The following is an 18,229-nucleotide window of genomic DNA, read 5'->3' on the forward strand; positions in this document are numbered from 1 at the left end:
AGGCTGCGAAGGGGCCCACTAGCCTTGCCCACTGTCCCCTGTGCCTAGCTGTGTGGTTGCTATCAGCAGTTCCTACCCCCAGTGTTCGCTGGCAGCAAACAGAAGCAGGGCCCTGCCTGCCCCCCCCCCATCACCTCATTCAGATTTCTAAGATGCAGAGGGAGTAGAAAGGACAAATTTAATTTTTTGGAATCCCCATCTAATTTCTTCTGGAAACTGCTTCCTTTCTTTGGCTGGGGTGGAGGGGGCAGGAATGAGGAAGTGAATAACAATATTGCCAGCTTTCTTTCAAAGCTAGCCACTTGCTCTCATTGGTTGCCTTCTTGTTTCAGAGAACTCAGGCTGTACACTGGGATGCATCTGCTTTGAAAACTCAGCTCCACCTCCTACAACCCTGTGACCTTGAGCAAGTTACTTTCCCTCTCTGTGCTGCCTGTTTCTTCCTATGTAAAATAGGGATAATATCTGTTTCAAGAAATGGTTGTGAGGATCCCACAGGGTGCTGTAGGCACTCATGGGTTAAGCCTCTTCCCCCTGTAGGCTCAGGTGCTATTTAGGAAATGGGTGTGCTGGGGTCTTCAATGTCCCTCCTCCCCCAAGCTGGTTGCAGACACCTGGCTGGTGGGCAGTGAGCCTTAATGTCTCTCTTTGATCTCTTTTTCCTCCTTCCTGAGATTTTGAGACCCAGCTTCTCTAAATCAAGTCTGCAAACTTCTCCTGTAGAGACCCAGATAATAAATATTTTAGGCTTTATGGGCCATATGGTCTCTGTCGCAACTACCAACTTTGCTGTCATAATGCAAAAACAGCCATAGACCATATGTAAATGAATGAGCATGGCTGTGTTCCCCAGAAAAAACCCTTTATTTATGAGCACTGAAAATTGAATTTCATATAATTTTTATGTGTCACAAAGTAGTATTCTTCTTTTGATTTTTTTCCAACCATTTAAAAAAGAAAATAGGACAGATTTGGCCCACAGGCTATAGTTTGCCAACCTCTGCTCTAAACTACCAGAGGCCATTGTCCATCCCTTCTCTTTTATTTATTTATTTTTTTGCGGTACGCGGGCCTCTCACTGTTGTGGCCTCTCCCGTTGCGGAGCACAGGCTCCGGACGCGCAGGCTCAGCGGCCATGGCTCACGGGCCCAGCTGCTCCGCGGCATGTGGGATCTTCCCGGACTGGGGCACGAACCCCTGTCACCTGCATCGGCAGGCGGACTCTCAACCACTGCGCCACCAGGGAAGCCCCATCCCTTCTCTTTGAAGAGTGCAGGTTCATCAGGGTTCATCAGGCTCCTCCTTGCTCTGGTTGTTCTGTGCTCTTTTCTATCAGAAGTTGTTTATGTTAATGAGTCCCCATCACCGTTGTTTTAGTGTCAGCCTGTGGGTTATCTATTCTCTCTCTCTCTTCTTTAACCGTCATGTAATGCCTATTTCTGCTTCTGTCTTGGGCATTCCTCTCTCCAGCTCTCCATTTCTCTATGCTCTGCCTTCTCTTTGCTTCTAAATAATAATAGTAACAACAAAAATAATAGTAGCATTTGCTAAGTACCCAATATGTGCCAAGCACAATGTTAGTTGTATTACACACATTATCAAGTCTTTCAATATCCTTACAAGGTAGTATTACCATTCCCATTTTACAGATGATCCTGAAGCTCAAAAACGTTAAATAAGCAAGTTCCCAAGGTCATGTGGCTTATGAAGGTGGCAGAGCTAGCAAATCTGATGAACTTCAAAGCACCCTGAAGAAATTATGGTCTCAGAGTTTTGAATGAGAGAGATTTCTCTCAGTACTTCCCTGGCGGTCCAGCAGTTAAGACTCCGAGCTTCCACTGCAGTGGGCACGGGTTCAATCCCTGCTTGGGGAACTAAGATCCCGCATGCCGTGTGGTGCAACCCAGAAAAGAGAGAGAGAGAGAGATTTCTCTCTGTTAAAATATTGTGTGCTCCCATCTCAGCACACGGTAGAGTGTCTAACGAATCACTGATGGCTAGGGCCATTGGTGGAGGTCACACGCTCAGAGGAGGAATCACGAGACGCTGATGGTCTGTGTCGATGGGAAAACCATCTGATCCAGAGGCAGGAAGAAAAGTAAAGTGACTTAGAGCCCCTTCTTGCTTTCCTCCCCTGCCCCCATCTCAAGCATCTGATCTCAGACCTATTTCAGAATCTCCTATCTGTGCTCAGCGGAAGCAGTGATGTGACACGATGTGATCTCATTCTGGGGCTAAATAAAGCCATTGTGTGAGACCCAGCCCTGGTTGCTCCCTTGCACCATTTCCTGAGCTCAGGAGCCTAGTGAAAGATGGGAGGGGGCTGGGAGAGAACTGATGGAAGGAGGGGCAAGGAAAGGAACACAACCACAGGGGCTCCAGCTTGAATTTCAGAAAGAGGCGGAGGGACTATCTCTGGGAGGGGGTTGAGGAAACCTTGCTAAACCTCATCTCTTTGAAGGATAGAATGAAAATTATTGACCTGACAGCATGAAGGGGTGGAATTTAGAAGAAAAACTTTCTGAGGAATGGAATGAAGATTTAAGGGAGAAGGAGCCCAGGGGATTCCATTTTCACAGAGGGCAGAGACCATGAATGACATGACAGAGAGGCCAGAAAGAGGGTAATTCTTTGAGAAGAGGTCAGACTCCAGGTGGTCTCAGCTGGAGGAAGAAGGGTGAAATTTCAAGACATAAAGATCTCAGGATTCGAAATGTCTGTCCACCAGGCCAAGGCAGCAGGGTACCACCTCCAACAGGCGGCATCTCCAGGGATGGAGGGAAAGGAAAGGGCTTCCATTCACTGCTTTTCATTCATCTCATCAAATCCAGCCCTGTGGGCAGAATCAGGGCGGGAAGAGTAGATAGAAGCTGGGTTCAGGGCATGTAGGTCAAATGGTGTTTTCTCTTTTGTGAGGTCACTGAATGCCAGATCCAAGTTCCTTGTAGTGCCCCCTCAGTGTCCCTCCATTTCTGTCCTGTTCCCAGCCCCTGCTCCTCTTTTTCTAGGGAACATACCTGGTTCCTACTCTTTCCTCCATCCCAGCTTCTCACGATACTTTTTGTCAGTACCCCTCTCCCCCTGCCCCCAAATCTCAGCTTTGGAGACCACTGGTTTGCAGGGACCGTGCTGTGGCCCTCAGGCTCTGTCCTGCTCCCTGCAGATCTGCCCATCCTGTTTATTTATTTATTTTCTAAATATGTTTTTAAGAAAATGTTTATTTATTTGGCTGCACCGGGTCTTAGTTGCGGCACACGGGATCTTCGTTGCGGCGTGTGAACTCTTAGTTGCGGCACGTGGGATCTAGTTTCCTGACCAGGGATAGAACCCGGGGCCCCCTGCATTGGGAGCGCGGAGTCTTTTTTTTTTAAAAAAAGATTTATTATTTATTTATTAATTTAATTTATCTTTGGCTGTGTCAGGTCTTAGCTGCAGCACGCAGGATCTTCGTTGAGGCATGCGGGATCTTTCGTTGTGGTGCGCGGGCTCTTCCTTGTGGTGCGCAGGCTTCTCTCTAGTTGTGGTGTGCGGGTTTTCTCTTCTCTAGTTGTGGCGCGCAGACTCCAGTGCGCGTGGCCTCTGTAGTTTGCAGCATGCAGGCTCTCTCGTTGAGGCGCGCGAGCTCAGTAGTTGTGGTGTGTGGGCTTAGTTGCCCCGTGGCATGTGGGATCTTATTTCCCTGCCCAGGGATCAAACCTGCGTCCCCTGCATTGGAAGGCGGATTATTTACCACTGGACCGCCAGGGAAGTCCCATCCCATCCTGTTTATAGATAGCACATCAGATGGCACGAGGCCCAAGTTTGTGGACACAGAGAGAGGATGTCTCCCAGCAGCAGGCTGAGAGGTCCCCTCTATGTGGCTTCCAGCTGTGCTGAGCACGGACAGGCACAGGGCCTGGGCTGGTTTCCTAGGCCTCTCTTTTTCTATCTTCAGACCCACCCAGCAGGGCAGCAGAATGCCATCTGCAGAGGCCTGAGTACTTGTCTCCTTCCCTGTGGTAGGCAGGTGTGCAGCTGACACAGGCACAGGTGCCATCTCAGTGGTCCTGGGTGGAGTGGGGGCAGGTTGCAGTGAAAGAGGGAAAAGTTGCTGGAAGGAACGACTGTCCAGCAACCTGGACTTTGGGGTGGGGGGGTGTCGGGGGCGGGGAGTAAAATAACTTGCAGAAGGCTTGACACCCTCACAGGAAGCCTGGGAGGAGCGGGAATTCTGGCTCACTGCTTCCTGGCCCTCCATGGTCCTCTGAACATCTCAGTTGCTTCACCCCTGGGAGAAGAGGAGCCTGGGAAACTCATTCTAGCAGAAGTTCTACAGAGATAGGGCCCAGAGGGGGTGTACAGAGGTAGATGCAGTAGATGTGAGTTGCCTTCCCGCCCCTCCATCACCTTAGTACTCGGGTATTTGGTACTTGTTTCTGGAGTGGAGCTTATCATTTTCAACTTTAAGAGCTCCTGAGGGTTCTTAAATCTGAGACACACTGAGGCAAGCCCTGATGGCAGCCAGGAGTACTGGGCAGTGAGAACAATGCCCACTTGGGAGAGAGAGAAGGAATTTCAATGTGGCTGGTTTTGGACCCCTTCTCTTTGCTTCTTGGGAAAAGGTCAGAATGGCTCTCTTACTCCCCAAACGACCAGAATCTTAGAAAGAAGAAATCATACTACTTTCTCACTCATGCACCTTTTCTCCCTGCTGTTTTATTTGCCTAGACTCCTCCCTTTCCAACGTGGCCAAATCCTAACCACTCCACCCTTCCAGGCCCATCTCAAAGGCTGTTTACTTCCGTTTCCCTTTTTTGAGTCCTCCAACTGGCTATATGCACTCATTCCTTTGACATCACAAAGACTTTTTTTTGAAACTTCTCTTGTGGCATTTGGCAAACTCTGGCCAGTTGTTTGTGATTTGTGCTTTTGTCTATGTACACACATGCACACATGCACACACACACTCACTAGAACGAATTCCTTGAGGGTAAGAACAATATCTATTTCTCTTTGCTTGGCTTGGTCCTCTGCCATATAGGTACTCATTAAATGGAATAATAATGAGTGAATGAGGATGTCATTATGTACTGGAAAGAACACTAGACTGGGGGTCAGAAAACCCAAGTTCTCTGCTTGACTCTGCAACTAATTCCTCGTATGATCTTGAGCCAGCCATCCTCCAATTCTGTGCCTTGGTAAAAGGAGGCGTGACAGGATGCTCTAGGCCTGGCTGACTGGGACCCCTTTCTAGTTCCAAATTCCAGAATTCTAGAACTCACCATTCTCTGTCTTCTTGATTCAGACTGGCCTGTGTGTACCTCCCATGAACAAGGACGTCCCAGAGGTGCTCCTCACAGGTGGAGACCTGGTGCCCCAAGGCCACACTCGACGCTGCCTGTCTGTGGTCGAGTCCAGAGAACAGCTGGAGGAGAATGAGGAAGAGGGAGAAAAGAAGGAGGGAGACGGCTTCCACGCTGTACCCCTCCGAAGGTCGAGGGCTTTCCGTGCCTACAGTCACAACTACGACCCCTTCAAAAGACATAGCTGGGGGCCGGGCAAGGAGCTCCAGGATCCACTGAGCGGGTAAAACACCAGGGGACCTCCTGTCTCTCCTTCTGTCAAGTCCTATACCTAGGAGAAGTGGTTGGAAAGGAATGACAGGAGTTGAAGAGACCTGGGCCCCTAGTCTCTTCCCTGGAGAATCCGAACCCAGGCCTGTTGCGGGCCTTTGGGGAGGGTGGACCCTGCCTTTCAAAATGTGGCTCTACCTAATAGTCCTAGCTCCTTCTTTCTACCTGGTCTCAAGGGCAGGTGGGTGAGGATGGTGAGGGAAAGGTATGGAGGTGAGGTGAGTAGCAGGACACTCGGGTCTTATTGCCTCCACCTCCCACTTGGGTTTCTTAGGACCATACAACAGTGTCAGAGCTGGAAGGGACTCAGGGATCATATGGCCCCATCACCTCATTTTACAGATGAGGAAACTGAGGCCCAGAGAACTTTGGGAGGTTTCTTGAGAGAAGTGCTCCCAGGGTTGGGGCATGGAACCTGCCCCCTTTCCCAAATTGCTCCCTGCCTGCTGGATCCAGGCTGAGGCAGGCCCAAGATATTTAGATATCATAGTCCAGCCCTACAATTGGGGAAGAACTACTCTGGCTCAGGGGCCTACATAAGCTTGGCAGACTAGAAGAGAGGGACCCAGCTCTTCCCCTCTCCTGGAAAATCACTGACCATATCCCCAAAGACAGAGGAAGCCAGAAAGAGAAGCTCCAGGGGTCAGCATGAAGAGTTCAGTGTGAGTGGTCACTGTGAGGGCCTGCTAGCCGTGGAAGGGCCCTGTCTCTCTGCTTTGACAATGGTCCCCTTGGACAAGTTCTCTTAGCTCTGGTGAGTAGACCAAGCTTCTCTAGCTCCTAGGCGGGGCTGGCTGGGCTGTGTGAGGGGAGAGGACCTTGTCCCTGAACTGGCTTGGGAGGGAACTTGGGTGAGAAGCCTTGTCCGCAGGACTCATGGCACCTTGCTAAGAGCGGCTAATTTAAGGCAGAGATGCTCTGAGTACGCTTTATGTGGTGCCGACTGTATCTCACGGTCTTCCAGGTGTCACCTTTCACTACCAGGCACTAATTTTGACCCTTGGGTAGAGAAGAAAGGGAGCCCTGGGCACACCATTTATCTTAGTAGGAGCTAAGGTTGGCATCAGACACCAGGCAAAGAGCAAGAATGCAGCTTACCCTTCCTCTCCCTCCCTGCTGAACGCTGGCTGTTTTCTGGAGGGCAGTACTGTCCTTTGACCAGCAGGGGTCACCCTTGCCTGAAGCCAGCTCCACAGTTTTGCCAAAGCACAGCCCCAAAGGGAAGCCAGTTTGGGTCTGGCCTGCGCCTAGGCTAACCGGAAGGGCTGGGCTGGGGGCAAGCAACAGGACTGGGCTGAGGCGGTGTTCCTCCCTGGTGCCTGTCACAGGCCACTGGGACCGGAGGGCAGTGGTGGCAATGTGTATTTCAGGAACAAACTGCAGGCATCGGGATGTGTGGGCTCCCAGGAGCCCCCCTTGCTGCAGAGCCAAGAGGAACTGGACCCCTTTCTGGAACTGCAGCACCAAGGTGGCCAACCCTCCTGCGTGGTATGGATAGACAAATCCCCATGGAAGCTACCACCTTCCTCCCCCTCTCCTGCCCCTTTGCCTGTCCAGCCACCACTCTGTGCCTCTTCTGTTCTGCAAGCTGCTGGGTCTCCCTGTGCCCAGGCATCACTTTGACTCCATCTGATGGAATCTGAATCTGGTGTCTCTACTCCTCTGTCTGCTTTCCTGGGTCTGTATGCTCTGTCCCCCACTCTTGGTATCCTGCCTCTGTCTCTTTCTCTGAGACTCTCTGTGCCTTCCTTTCTGTGTCTGTGTCTCTGTGTTGATGTGGGTATCTCTATTCCTCTCTCATTAAAAGGCCCCTGCTCCCCTTGGTGTTATAAGTACTTCTTTGTGTAGACCCCACATTTCTCAGATTTGGAGATGAACTTATTATTTGTAGGATGAAACTAGGCATCTGGTACCCTAAAACAGTAGTTCTCTAACAAGATAATCATAGGATTATCAAGTGAGAAAGGATATAGAGATTGCTCAGACTTCTGGCTGAAGGGAACATCACAGGGAAGATCTCAAGCCAGGACCCAGAGACCACTGAGGATACACAAAGCTTTTAGAGACATCACTGGGTTTGCCAGCTAAGAGTCCCTGAGTACAGTCAGCCCTCTGTATGCATAGGTTCTGCGTCCATGGATTCAACCAACCATGGACCAAAAACATTTGAAAAAAAATTCCAGAAATTTTCAAAAAGCAGAACTTGAATTTGCCTCATGCTGGCAAATATTTATATAGCATTTACAACTATTTACATGGCATTTATATTACATTAGGTATTACAATTAATCTAGAGATGGTTTAAAGTATATGGGAGGACGCACACAGGTTATATGCAAATTTCAGTATTATGCCATTTTATGTAAGGGACTTGAGCATCCTCAGCTTTTGGTATCCACAGGATCCTGGAATCAATCCCCCGTGGATAATGAGGGAAAGCTGTACGTGGAACTGTCTCCAGCCCGTGACTTAAGGTTACCTCCCCTCCAGCACATCCTCTAACTGGCCAGGGGTACCCACCCGGCCTCATTGTTCAAGTGCCTGTGGTTTGGGAGAGAGGTTGAGAAGAGGGGGCTGTTACAGCCTGTCAGGGAAGCAGCAAAACCCATCTTCTCCCAGCTCCCACTTTTCTCCATTAGCATCTCTGTAGGTCTTCCCTCACATCTGATTCAATGTGGTACGGTAGAAAGAACAGGATTTGGGAGTCACACTGCTCCTAGTTGAACAATTTATTTCAGCTTTCTGAAAATCAGGATACTAAAAACTGTCTTTTAAAGTTGTGATTATTAGATGAAAAAAAAAAAGTGTTAAAGTGCCCAGTACAGAGGCTAGCACACAGGAGATAACGGTTTCTTTTTTCTCTTCTCCCCTCCATTCCTTTGTACTTCTCTCTCTCTCTTCCACCTCTCTCTTCTCCCTGCTTCCCCCTTCTTGGTGTTATATGTCTTCTTCTTTCCCCCCTTCTCTAGTGGTTTTTTGTTTCTTCTCTTTTTATGTCTTCCTGTTCTGATTCCTCTTCTCTCTTCACCTAATCTTTAAGCACTTCCCTTAAATTTCTCCTTGTCTGTATGTTTGGGGTTTTTTTGTATCTTCCTGCAGCAGCAAATAGGTATAAGTCTTCAGCAAAGTCCACAGACCAAAAGTCTGAGATTCATTAAACTAGACTGGGGCTTTCAGACTAGTTTGAAAGCCAAGCCAAGTCTAGCTCAAAATTTATTTTGTTTGGCCAGCATGGTATTTACAATTTCCAAAATTCAGATGTCCTTAGATGGGAGCTGTACCCTCCAGTTTGCCAGAGTTGCTAGTACTCTCTATTGTATTTTTCCATTTGTCATAAATATAGTATTTTAAAATGAATGCCTAATCAATCACCCATCCATCTCCAGAACTAGAATATCACCAGTACATTTATCTTTATTTATGTCTTCCTCTCTTCTATTATCCCCTTGATTTCCCACCAGAGGTAACCACTATCTTGAATTTTCTTAATCACTCATTTACTTTTTTTAAAATAGTTTTAACACAAAGCATTACCTAATGATGTATTATTTCTTTTTTGTTTGTTTCTGACTTTAAAAACAATGATGTTATATTGTACAGAATTTTCTATAACTTGCATTTTCACTCAGCATTCTGTTTCTAATTTTTATCCATGTGTTACAAATAGTTATAGGTAATTATTTTCATTCCAATCTTCTGTTGATGGACATTTGGATAATTTCCATTCTTTACTATTATGAAGAGTGTCATTATGAACATCCTTTTATCCATCTTCCGGTGCTCATTTGCAAGAATTTCTCTGGGGTATATACCTTGGAGTAGAACTGTTGGGTCATAGTGTACACAGATGTTCACTTTTATAAGTTAATGGCAAACTGTTTCCACCCACATCAGCAGTATATAAGAGTTCTCATTGATCCACATGCTTTCCAACACTTGGAGTCATCAGATTTCTTAATTTTGCCAATCTAGTGGTTATAAATCTCATTGTGGTTTTAATTTGAATTATCCTTATTACAAATGGAATTGAGCAATTTTTATATGTGTCTTGGTCATTTGTGTTTCCTCTTCTGTGAAATTCCTCTTCATGTCTTTTGCCCACTTTTCTATTGGATTCTTTGAGGGTTTTTACTTTATTGTTTTGAATGTGTTCTTTACATATTCTGAATACTAATCCTTTGTGGTTATATGTGTTGCAATGATCTTTTCTCAAAGACTGAGAAAAGTGGTTTGTCTTTTCCTTCTCCTATGGTGCCTTTAAAGAAACAGAGTTTCTTAATTTAAAAAGAGCATATTTATTGAAGTATAACATACATGCAAAACATGTATTAAAAAAAACTTTTGAGATTTTAGTTGGAGTTGCATTGACTCTAAAGATTAATTTAGGGAAAGTGGACATCTTTACAGTATTGCTTCTTCCTACCCATCCATGAAAATAGTATACTTCTTCATTTAATGTCTTTTAATAAAGTTTTATTAATTTTTTTCCATACAGAGTTTGTAGATATATATTAGATGTATTCTTAGGTATATTATACTTTTTTTGTCAAGATTTTAAATTAAAATTTTTAAAATTTTTATTGAAGTATAGTTGATTTACAATGTTTCAGGTGTACAGCAAAGAGATTCAGTTATATGTATATATATATATATAGATAGATAGATAGATAGATATGTATACTTTTTCAGATTCTTTTCTATTATAAGTTATTACTGTCAAGATTTTAATTTTAGTCATTCTGGTGGGTGTTTTAGAATTGTCTCATTTTGGTTTTAATTTGCATGTCCCTGTTGAAAAATTTAATTGAGCACCTTTTCATATTCTCATTGACCATCTGAACATCTTCTTTGGTGAAATGTCTGTTCAAGTCTTTTGCTCAATTTTTAAAACAGCTTGTCTTGTTCTTATTGATTTGTAAGAGTTCTCTATATATTCTGGATCTGAGTCCTCTGTCAGATATATGTATTGTGAGTATCTTCTCTCAGTCTTTGACTTGCCTTTTTACTTTAATAGTGTATTTTAATAAGCATGAGTTTTTAATTTAGATGAAGTCCAGTTTATCGATTATTTTAATGGTTAGTGCTTTTGGTCATGTTTAAGAAATCTTGCCTACCCCAAGAACGTGAAGATTTTTCTTCGATATTTTCTTCTAGAAGCTTTATAGTTTTAGCTTTCATATTTAGGTCTGTGATTTTTCTAGGTTCTTGTGTACGGGAGAAATCAAGGTTTTGGTTTTTTCCCTATGTAAATATCCAGTTGCTTCATTAAAAAACTTACTTTCCCCATTGAATTGCTGTGGTGACTTTGTTGAAAATCAAGTGACTATATTTGTGTGAGTCTATTGCTGGGGACTGTTCTCTGTTCCATTGATCTATTTGTCTATTCTTTTTTTTTTTTTTTTTTTTTTTTTTGCGGTACGCGGGCCTCTCACTGTTGTGGCCTCTCCCGTTGCGGAGCACAGGCTCCAGACGCACAGGCTCAGAGGCCATGGCTCATGCCGCTCCGCAGCATGTGGGATCTTCCCGGACCGGGGCACGAACCCATGTCCCCTGCATCGGCAGGCGGACTCCCAACCACTGCGCCACCAGGGAAGCCCTATTTGTCTATTCTTATGCCAGTATCACATTATCTTAATTAATGTGGCTTTATTGTAAGTCTTAAAAATGTAATAGTGTAAGTCCTCCTACTTTATTATTTTTCTTTAAGATTATCTTGGCTATTCTAGGTCCTTTGCACTTCTATGTGAATTTTATTTTATTTTAAATAAATAAAAATATTTATTTATTTGGCCACATCAGGTCTTAGTTGCAGCACATGGGATCTTCATCGCAGCGTGCAGGGTTCTCCAGTTGTGGTGCACGGGCTCCAGAGTGCACAGGCTCAGTAGTTGCAGTGCGCAGGCTTAGTTGCCCTGCAGCATGTGGGATCTTAGTTCCCCAACCAGGGATCAAACCCACGTCCCCTACATTGGAAGGCAGATTCTTAACCACTGGGCCACCAAGGAAGTCTCTGCACTTCTATGTGAATTTTAGAATCAGCTTATCAATTTCTAAAAATGAAAAATTCTGCTGAATTTTGACTGAGGTTGTACTGAATTCAAAGATTAATTTAGGAGGGAAGAGAAATGGGAACATATGTATATGTATAACTGATTCACTTTGTTATAAAGCAGAAACTAACACACCATTGTAAAGCAATTATACTCCAATAAAGATGTTAAGACAAAACAAATAAATAAAAAATGAAAATATTTGGTGGATGAATAAAAAAAAGATTAATTTAGGAAAAATTGACTTCTTTCTGATATTGAGTCTTCTTATCCATGAAAAATAATACCTCTATTTTGTTAGGCTTTCTAAAAAAATATGTCTTTTAACAAAGTATTTGTTTCCTTCATACAGGTCTTGTCAATCTTTATTAGATTTATTTCTATGTGCCTTATATATTTTGTTGCTATTATAAATGCTTTCTTATATTTAAATTACATTAATTACATTTTATAATTATTTTTGGTTTATGGAAATGCAATTTAATTAATTATAGTTATTTACCTTGTTAAACTCTTTTTTTTCAGTTATAACAATTTATCTGTGGATTTTTTTGGCTTTTCTAAGTAGACAATTATGTCATCTTTATTTTTATTTTATTTTAAATTTTATTTATTTATTTTTATTTTTGGCTGCGTTGAGTCTTCGTAGCTGCGCGCGGGCTTTCTCGAGTTGCGGCGAGTAGGGGCTACTCTTCCTTGTGGTGCGCAGGTTTCTCATTGTGGTGGCTTCTCTTGTGAAGCACAGGCTCTAGGCACACGGGCTTCAGTAGTTGTGGCACGCGGGGTCAGTAGTTGTGGCTCACGGGCTCTAGAGCACAGGCTTAGTCGCTGTGGTGCACAGGCTTAGTGGCTCCACGGCATGTGGGATCTTCCCGTGTCACCCTGCATTGGCAGGCGGATTCTTAACCACCACGCCACCAGGGAAGCCCATATGTCATCTTTTTTTTTTTTTTTTTTTGCGGTACGCGGGCCTCTCACTGTTGTGGCCTCTCCTGTTGCGGAGCACAGGCTCCAGACGCGCAGGCTCAGCGGCCATGGCTCACAGGCCCGGCCGCTCCGCGGCACGTGGGATCTTTCCAGACCGGGGCACGAACCCGTGTCCCCTGCATCGGCAGGCAGACTCTCAACCACTGCGCCACCAGGGAAGCCCCATATGTCATCTTTAAATGAATTTTGCTTTCTTCTTTTTCAATATTTATTTCTTTCATTTCTTTTTCTTGCCCTACTGTGTGTGCTTGGCTGGGGCTCTATTGCAGTGCTGAACAGAAATGGTGATAATGGCTATCCTTGTCTTGTTTCTGATTTTAGAGGGAGTGCATCTTATGTTTCACCATTGAAATCGATTTTTGGCTGTAAGGTTTTAAAAGATACTCTATCCAGTTAAGGAAGATTCCTTCCATTTGTAACTGCCAGGTCTTTGGTTTTACAATGAGTGAGTGTTGGATTTTATCCTATGATTTTTTTACTTTTACTGAGTTGGTTATGTTTTTTCTCCTTTAATATGTCATTGAGGTAAATTACATTTAAAGATTTTCCTCATCTTAAACCACCCTTATATTTTTAGGATAAGTCTGACTTTTTCATGATGGATTGATTATCTTTTTTACGCACTGCTGGATTTATTTGTGGCATCAATTATCTATTGCTGCATAAAAGATCAACCCCAAACTTAGTGGCTTAAAACAACCACCTTTTTTTCCCCCCTCACAGTTATATGGGTGGTTAATTTGGACTGAGCTCAGCTGGGTATTCTTCTGCTGGCTCCACCTGGACTCACTTATGTGGCCGTAGTTGTCTGGTGGCTGAATAGGGCTGATGGTCAAGGACAGCCGTATTCATGCCTGTGGGTTGGCAGGTTGCCCGTTGTGATACTTTGGTTCTTATCCACATGGCTTCTCCAGAAGGCTTAGGCTTGGGCTTGTTCACATGGCAATAGCATTCCAAGTGGGCATGAGTGGAAGCTTTAAGTTTTCTTGAGGTGTAGGCTCAAAAATCACATCATGCTACTTCTGCCACATTCTATTCATCGTAGTAAGTCACAGGCCAGCCTGTGACTGAGTGAAGAAATAGACTCCTTCTTGATGGTAGGAGCTGCAAATAATTTGTGGCTATTTAAAATCTATTACAGTTTGCTAATATTTTGTTTGGAATTTTTGTACTTTTCATAAGAGAGATTGGGCCATAATTTTCCTTTGTCATATGGTCTGTGTGTAGTTTAAGAATCAAGGTTATACTTGCCTTATAGAAAGAGTTGGAAAGCTTTTGTTTTTGTTTTCTATTCTTTGGAAGATTTTGTATAAGATTTCAGTGATCTATTCCTTGAAAGCTCTGCTCCTTGACTATAAAACTGTTTTGGCCTGGTGTGTTTTGTTTTGTTTATAGAAAGATTAACTACTGATTCCATTTCTTTACTAGGACCATTCAGACTTTCTATTTCTTCTAGATTCAGTTTTGGTAAGTTATATATATTTTGTTTGTTTTTTGAAAGAATTTGTCTATTTTGCTTGCATTTTCAAAATTACTGGCATTCAGTTGTAGATAGCATTATCTTTCTAGTCACTACTGTGTCTGTAGTTAGGTCCACTCTTTCATTCTACTTTTATTTATGCATCACCCTTATCAAAGGTTTGTCTATTTTATTTGCCTGTTCCTAAAATCAACTCTTGGCTTTATTGATCCTATTTCATTTGTTACTACTTCATTGATTTCTGCTTTTATCATATCCTTTCTTCTATTTACTTTGGGTTTGTTTTGTTGTTCTTTTTCTAACCTTTTAAGCCGTCATAGCTCATGAATGTTCAGTTTAAAAAATTTTCAGTTAAGCATTTTAAATCGACAAATTATCCTTGAGATACATTTTGGCCATCTCCCACAAGTTTTTTTGAGTAGTATTTTCATTATTGTTGTTATAAAATACCTTTAAATTCCCATAATGATTTCTTCTCTGACCAGTAAGTTTATTTAGAAGGGTGTTTTAAAATTTCTAAATCTGGGGCTTCCCTGGTGGCGCAGTGGTTGAGAGTCCGCCTGCCGATGCAGGGGACACGGCTTCGTGCTCCGGTCGGGGAAGATCCCACGTGCTGCGGAGTGGCTGGGCCCGTGAGCCATGGCCGCTGAGCCTGCGCGTCCGGAGCCTGTGCTCTGCAACGGGAGAGGCCACGGCGGTGAGGCCCACGTACCGCAAAAAAAAAAATGGAGATTTGTTTAAAACTTAAAAAAAGATTGAAATATAACATAGATACAGAGAAGTATATAAAACTTATATGTACAACGTAATGCACAATTAGGAAGCAAACAACCATGTAACTACTCCAGGTTAAAAAAAAATAGAGTACCACCCAAACCCAGAGGGCCCCCGTGTCCCTCCCCATTCATAACCCTCTCCCTCCCGGCAGAGAGGACCACTTTCTTGACTTTTGAGATCGATTTTCCCTATAGATTTACCACCTTTATGTGTATGTCTAAACAATATCAATTAGTTTTGCCTGTTTTAAACTTTATATGAATGTAACCACAAAGTATATCAATCTTTTGTGTCTTCGTTCTTTCATGAGATTCTTCCATATTGTTGGCTGAACTGTAGTTTGTTCATTTTTAATGTTGAATAATGCTTCTATTTATAAATATACCACAGGTTCTTTATCCAAGCTACTGAAAAGGGATTTCCGGGTTGTTTCCTATGATCTCTCTGATGGAGGTTATCTGAAACGTGTTACATTTTGCCTTATGGACTGATATGTAGCCGTTTATTGTAATGCTCCATGTAGGCTTGAGAACAAAAAGGTGATTTTCGAAAGATTGGGTGTGGGGTTTATGAATATTTCTAATCCCTATTGTTTTAAACCCAGACTGCCCCAGTTTTTGTGTGTGTGTGTTTGTTTTTTCATTACCTGCCTGACCTCTATATATTGAGTTTTTCATCTCTGGAAACGATTCAGGGTAAATCTTTTCTAAGATATTTTCTATATTAAGGCAGCCAGGGTTTGAGTTGCAACAGTGATGACTGCTAAATAGCAGGAATAACTTCTCAACTATTTCAAGTGGAATGTTCCAGATATGGGTAGTGGGGAGGGGTAGAAGGCCTGAAGGCCTTGAAGAAGGGCTTTGCTGTGGGAAAGTGAAGAGCCTTGCGGGGGGGAAGATGGATGAAGCCTGACCTTTGCATGAGGATTCTTAACACGATTCTAGGGTCAGCGTTCCTGTCACCCATCTGCTGGCCTTTTGGACCACTCGCCCACTGGCATGCTTTCCAAGTCTGTATCCATGAGTGGCATCAATTACTTCTTGGGCTGCTCAGATCCAGCTGGTGAGTAAAAGTGGGGAGCAAAGCAGTGGTGGCCCCTTCCTCTGCCTGTCTCACCCCACTCCTCAGAGCCAGCTGTTTAGGGTCCAGATGTCCTGCATTATGTTTAACCACACACCCTTGGAAACCCCAAAATGCCTTTATTCAAGTGAGAGATCTGAATTCAGGACTTTGGTATTCTGAGGCTCTCCTTCCAATGAAGGAGGACATAGGACAGAGAGAGGCTCTCTAGCTTCCCCTGTCACCAGAGATGGAGGACAGTTATCCGCAACGTACCTTGTCATCAAGAAGAGGCATTGGGAGCTCAGAGTGGATCCTCTGCCCTCGCCATTCACTGAAAAGGAACTGAGACATTGGCCTCTCAGCCCCCTATCCACACAACGCCGGTGCTCTGTTACCCTGGCTCCTAAGTTCTTCAGCTCTGCTCTGCTCAGACGCCTCCCTCCTTCCCTACTCCCCAGTGCCCGCCCTCAGGAATGGCGTCACAAGCACCTGCAGCTTGGGAACCTGATCCAGGTGGAGGGGGTGGGGGAGGCAGCCCTGGGCGCCTTTGTCTGACTTTAGCTGGACACCTTACGTCTCCTTTTGTGTTGGCAGGGAATTTGTCCCAGTCCTCTGCTGCTGACCTCAGCAAAAGGTGAGTTTGGGGGACACAGAGCCCTTCAAAGCCCTAGATGGGGGAGGGACAATGGGACTAGGCCATGGGTTTTGTAGCCCCAAGGGTCCCTGTTTCCTGAAACATTGTTCCCCTTAACGTCTCTTATGAAAGACCTCCAAATATCCTTTTACCTGCGCTGCATAGAATTCCCCTTCTTCTCATTGGCTGGGGAAGGCTAAGAAGTTTCCCGGTAGCTCCATGGGATGAAGAAGAAATCAGGGAAAGAAAAGGAGTATATAGACCCCAGGGTGTCTGTTAAATAAGAGAGTGGAGGTTGACTGCTGTTGTCAGTGTCAGAAAAGTGAGCAGGCAGATTCGCTGCTGCACAATCTTAGGGACAGACGGTGACCAAGGACCATGGACCAGCTTTGGATAGCTGAGATAATCGACCAATGGGGAGTGGCCCTAAGGAGAGCTGGGCACGGGCTGTAGCGCCCCAAGGGGAGAGGGCAGGGGCTGAAGGCATATTGTTCAGGAATCGAGGTGGAGGCTGGGAGATTTACATAGTATCTATGTAAATAAGCATGCAAAATCAGCACCTGTTTATTTGGCTCCTACAGCTGAAGCCTGATTAGAGTGGGTTAGCCCTCTAAGACAGTGTGGGTGTGTGAGCGAGTAATGGGCCCTTTAAGATATCAAGCTCTGATTTGTGGTCCTGAAAATCTCTAGCTGACACATCCTCCTGGCTCTGGGTTTGGGATTAGCTCATGGGATGGGGCTGATGAAATCCCAGGAAATTCAGTCCTTATTGGCGTTAGGCCCAGAGGCCCTTTCCAAACAGCAGGGAGGGTCTTACACAGGACTCTTGTTTTGTGAGGGGAAAACGTGCCCTTGGAGAGCCCCCCTCCCCGTATCATTTCCGTTGGGAAGCAGCATGAAAGAGGAGATTGGGCCTGGATTAGGTAGGAAGGGGGAGTCTGTATTTATCTGGGAGGAGCCTGGAGTTTTCCTCATAAATAGAAGGGCCTGGGAAACTGTAGTGACCATATCTAGGAAATCCGAGGAGGTAGGGGAGTGGGGGCCTCTTTCTCCTGAGTCCTTCCTCTCTCTTCCTCACCCTTCTCTGTCTTTCCCCCATATCTCCCCATTCTCTCTACCCTGGTCATGGCACTTCATCCACCGTATCTCTGGGAGTATCTTGTTGTTCTTTTCCAGCTCCAGCTCCATCTCTTCACCTCTTCTTTTTCTCTCTGCAGCTGTAGCCAACTGGAAGGGGGCTCAGGCACCTGGGCAGGCTCCTCCCTGAGACGGACCCTCAGCTTCATCTTGGGCATGACCGGAAAGGCCAAGGTAGGAGTTGGGGAAGCAGGAGGCCCGGGACCCACTGCCCTCCCCAGTTCCCTTCCCCTCCCCCTCACCATCTGCTCCCCTCCCCAGCTTCCGCTGGTAGGCAGAGACTCAGGGCAATGGTTCAAGTTTTAAGGGAACATGGTATATCTCCCAGTCTCCCTCCTTCTGTCCCAGTAAATCACCTTTCCTCTGCTTTCCCTATGTCTCCAGCTTAGCAGCCAGCTGTGGACAGCTGGAAGGGGAGATGGGCCAGGAGCCTCAGAAGCTGAGGAGTGGCCTAGCCCTCCCTCTCTGGAGGCCCCACATAGCTGAGAGG

At 45.0% G+C, this 18,229-nt stretch overlaps 1 protein-coding gene across 2 annotated transcripts in view; it reads left to right on the top strand.

Annotated features, from left to right (window-relative positions):
- The first annotated feature begins 5,289 nt into the window (after window positions 1-5,289).
- Window positions 5,290-18,229, top strand: part of ARHGEF2 (Rho/Rac guanine nucleotide exchange factor 2) — a 41,980-nt gene continuing 29,040 nt past the window's right edge. Inside the window, exons 1-5 of one of the 2 annotated variants that reach the window (XM_033414743.2) lie at window positions 5,290-5,565; window positions 6,983-7,100; window positions 15,851-15,968; window positions 16,563-16,602; window positions 17,820-17,913. In XM_033414743.2, coding sequence (XP_033270634.1) covers window positions 5,306-5,565; window positions 6,983-7,100; window positions 15,851-15,968; window positions 16,563-16,602; window positions 17,820-17,913 — 630 coding nt within the window. In that variant the 5' untranslated portion in view covers window positions 5,290-5,305. Of the gene's footprint in view, window positions 5,566-6,982; window positions 7,101-15,850; window positions 15,969-16,562; window positions 16,603-17,394; window positions 17,526-17,819; window positions 17,914-18,229 lie in introns of those variants that run through there. The other variant, XM_033414744.2, reaches the window with a different exon arrangement.

The sequence above is a fragment of the Orcinus orca genome, chromosome 1 (assembly GCF_937001465.1).
Source record: "Orcinus orca chromosome 1, mOrcOrc1.1, whole genome shotgun sequence".
NCBI lineage: Eukaryota > Metazoa > Chordata > Mammalia > Artiodactyla > Delphinidae > Orcinus > Orcinus orca.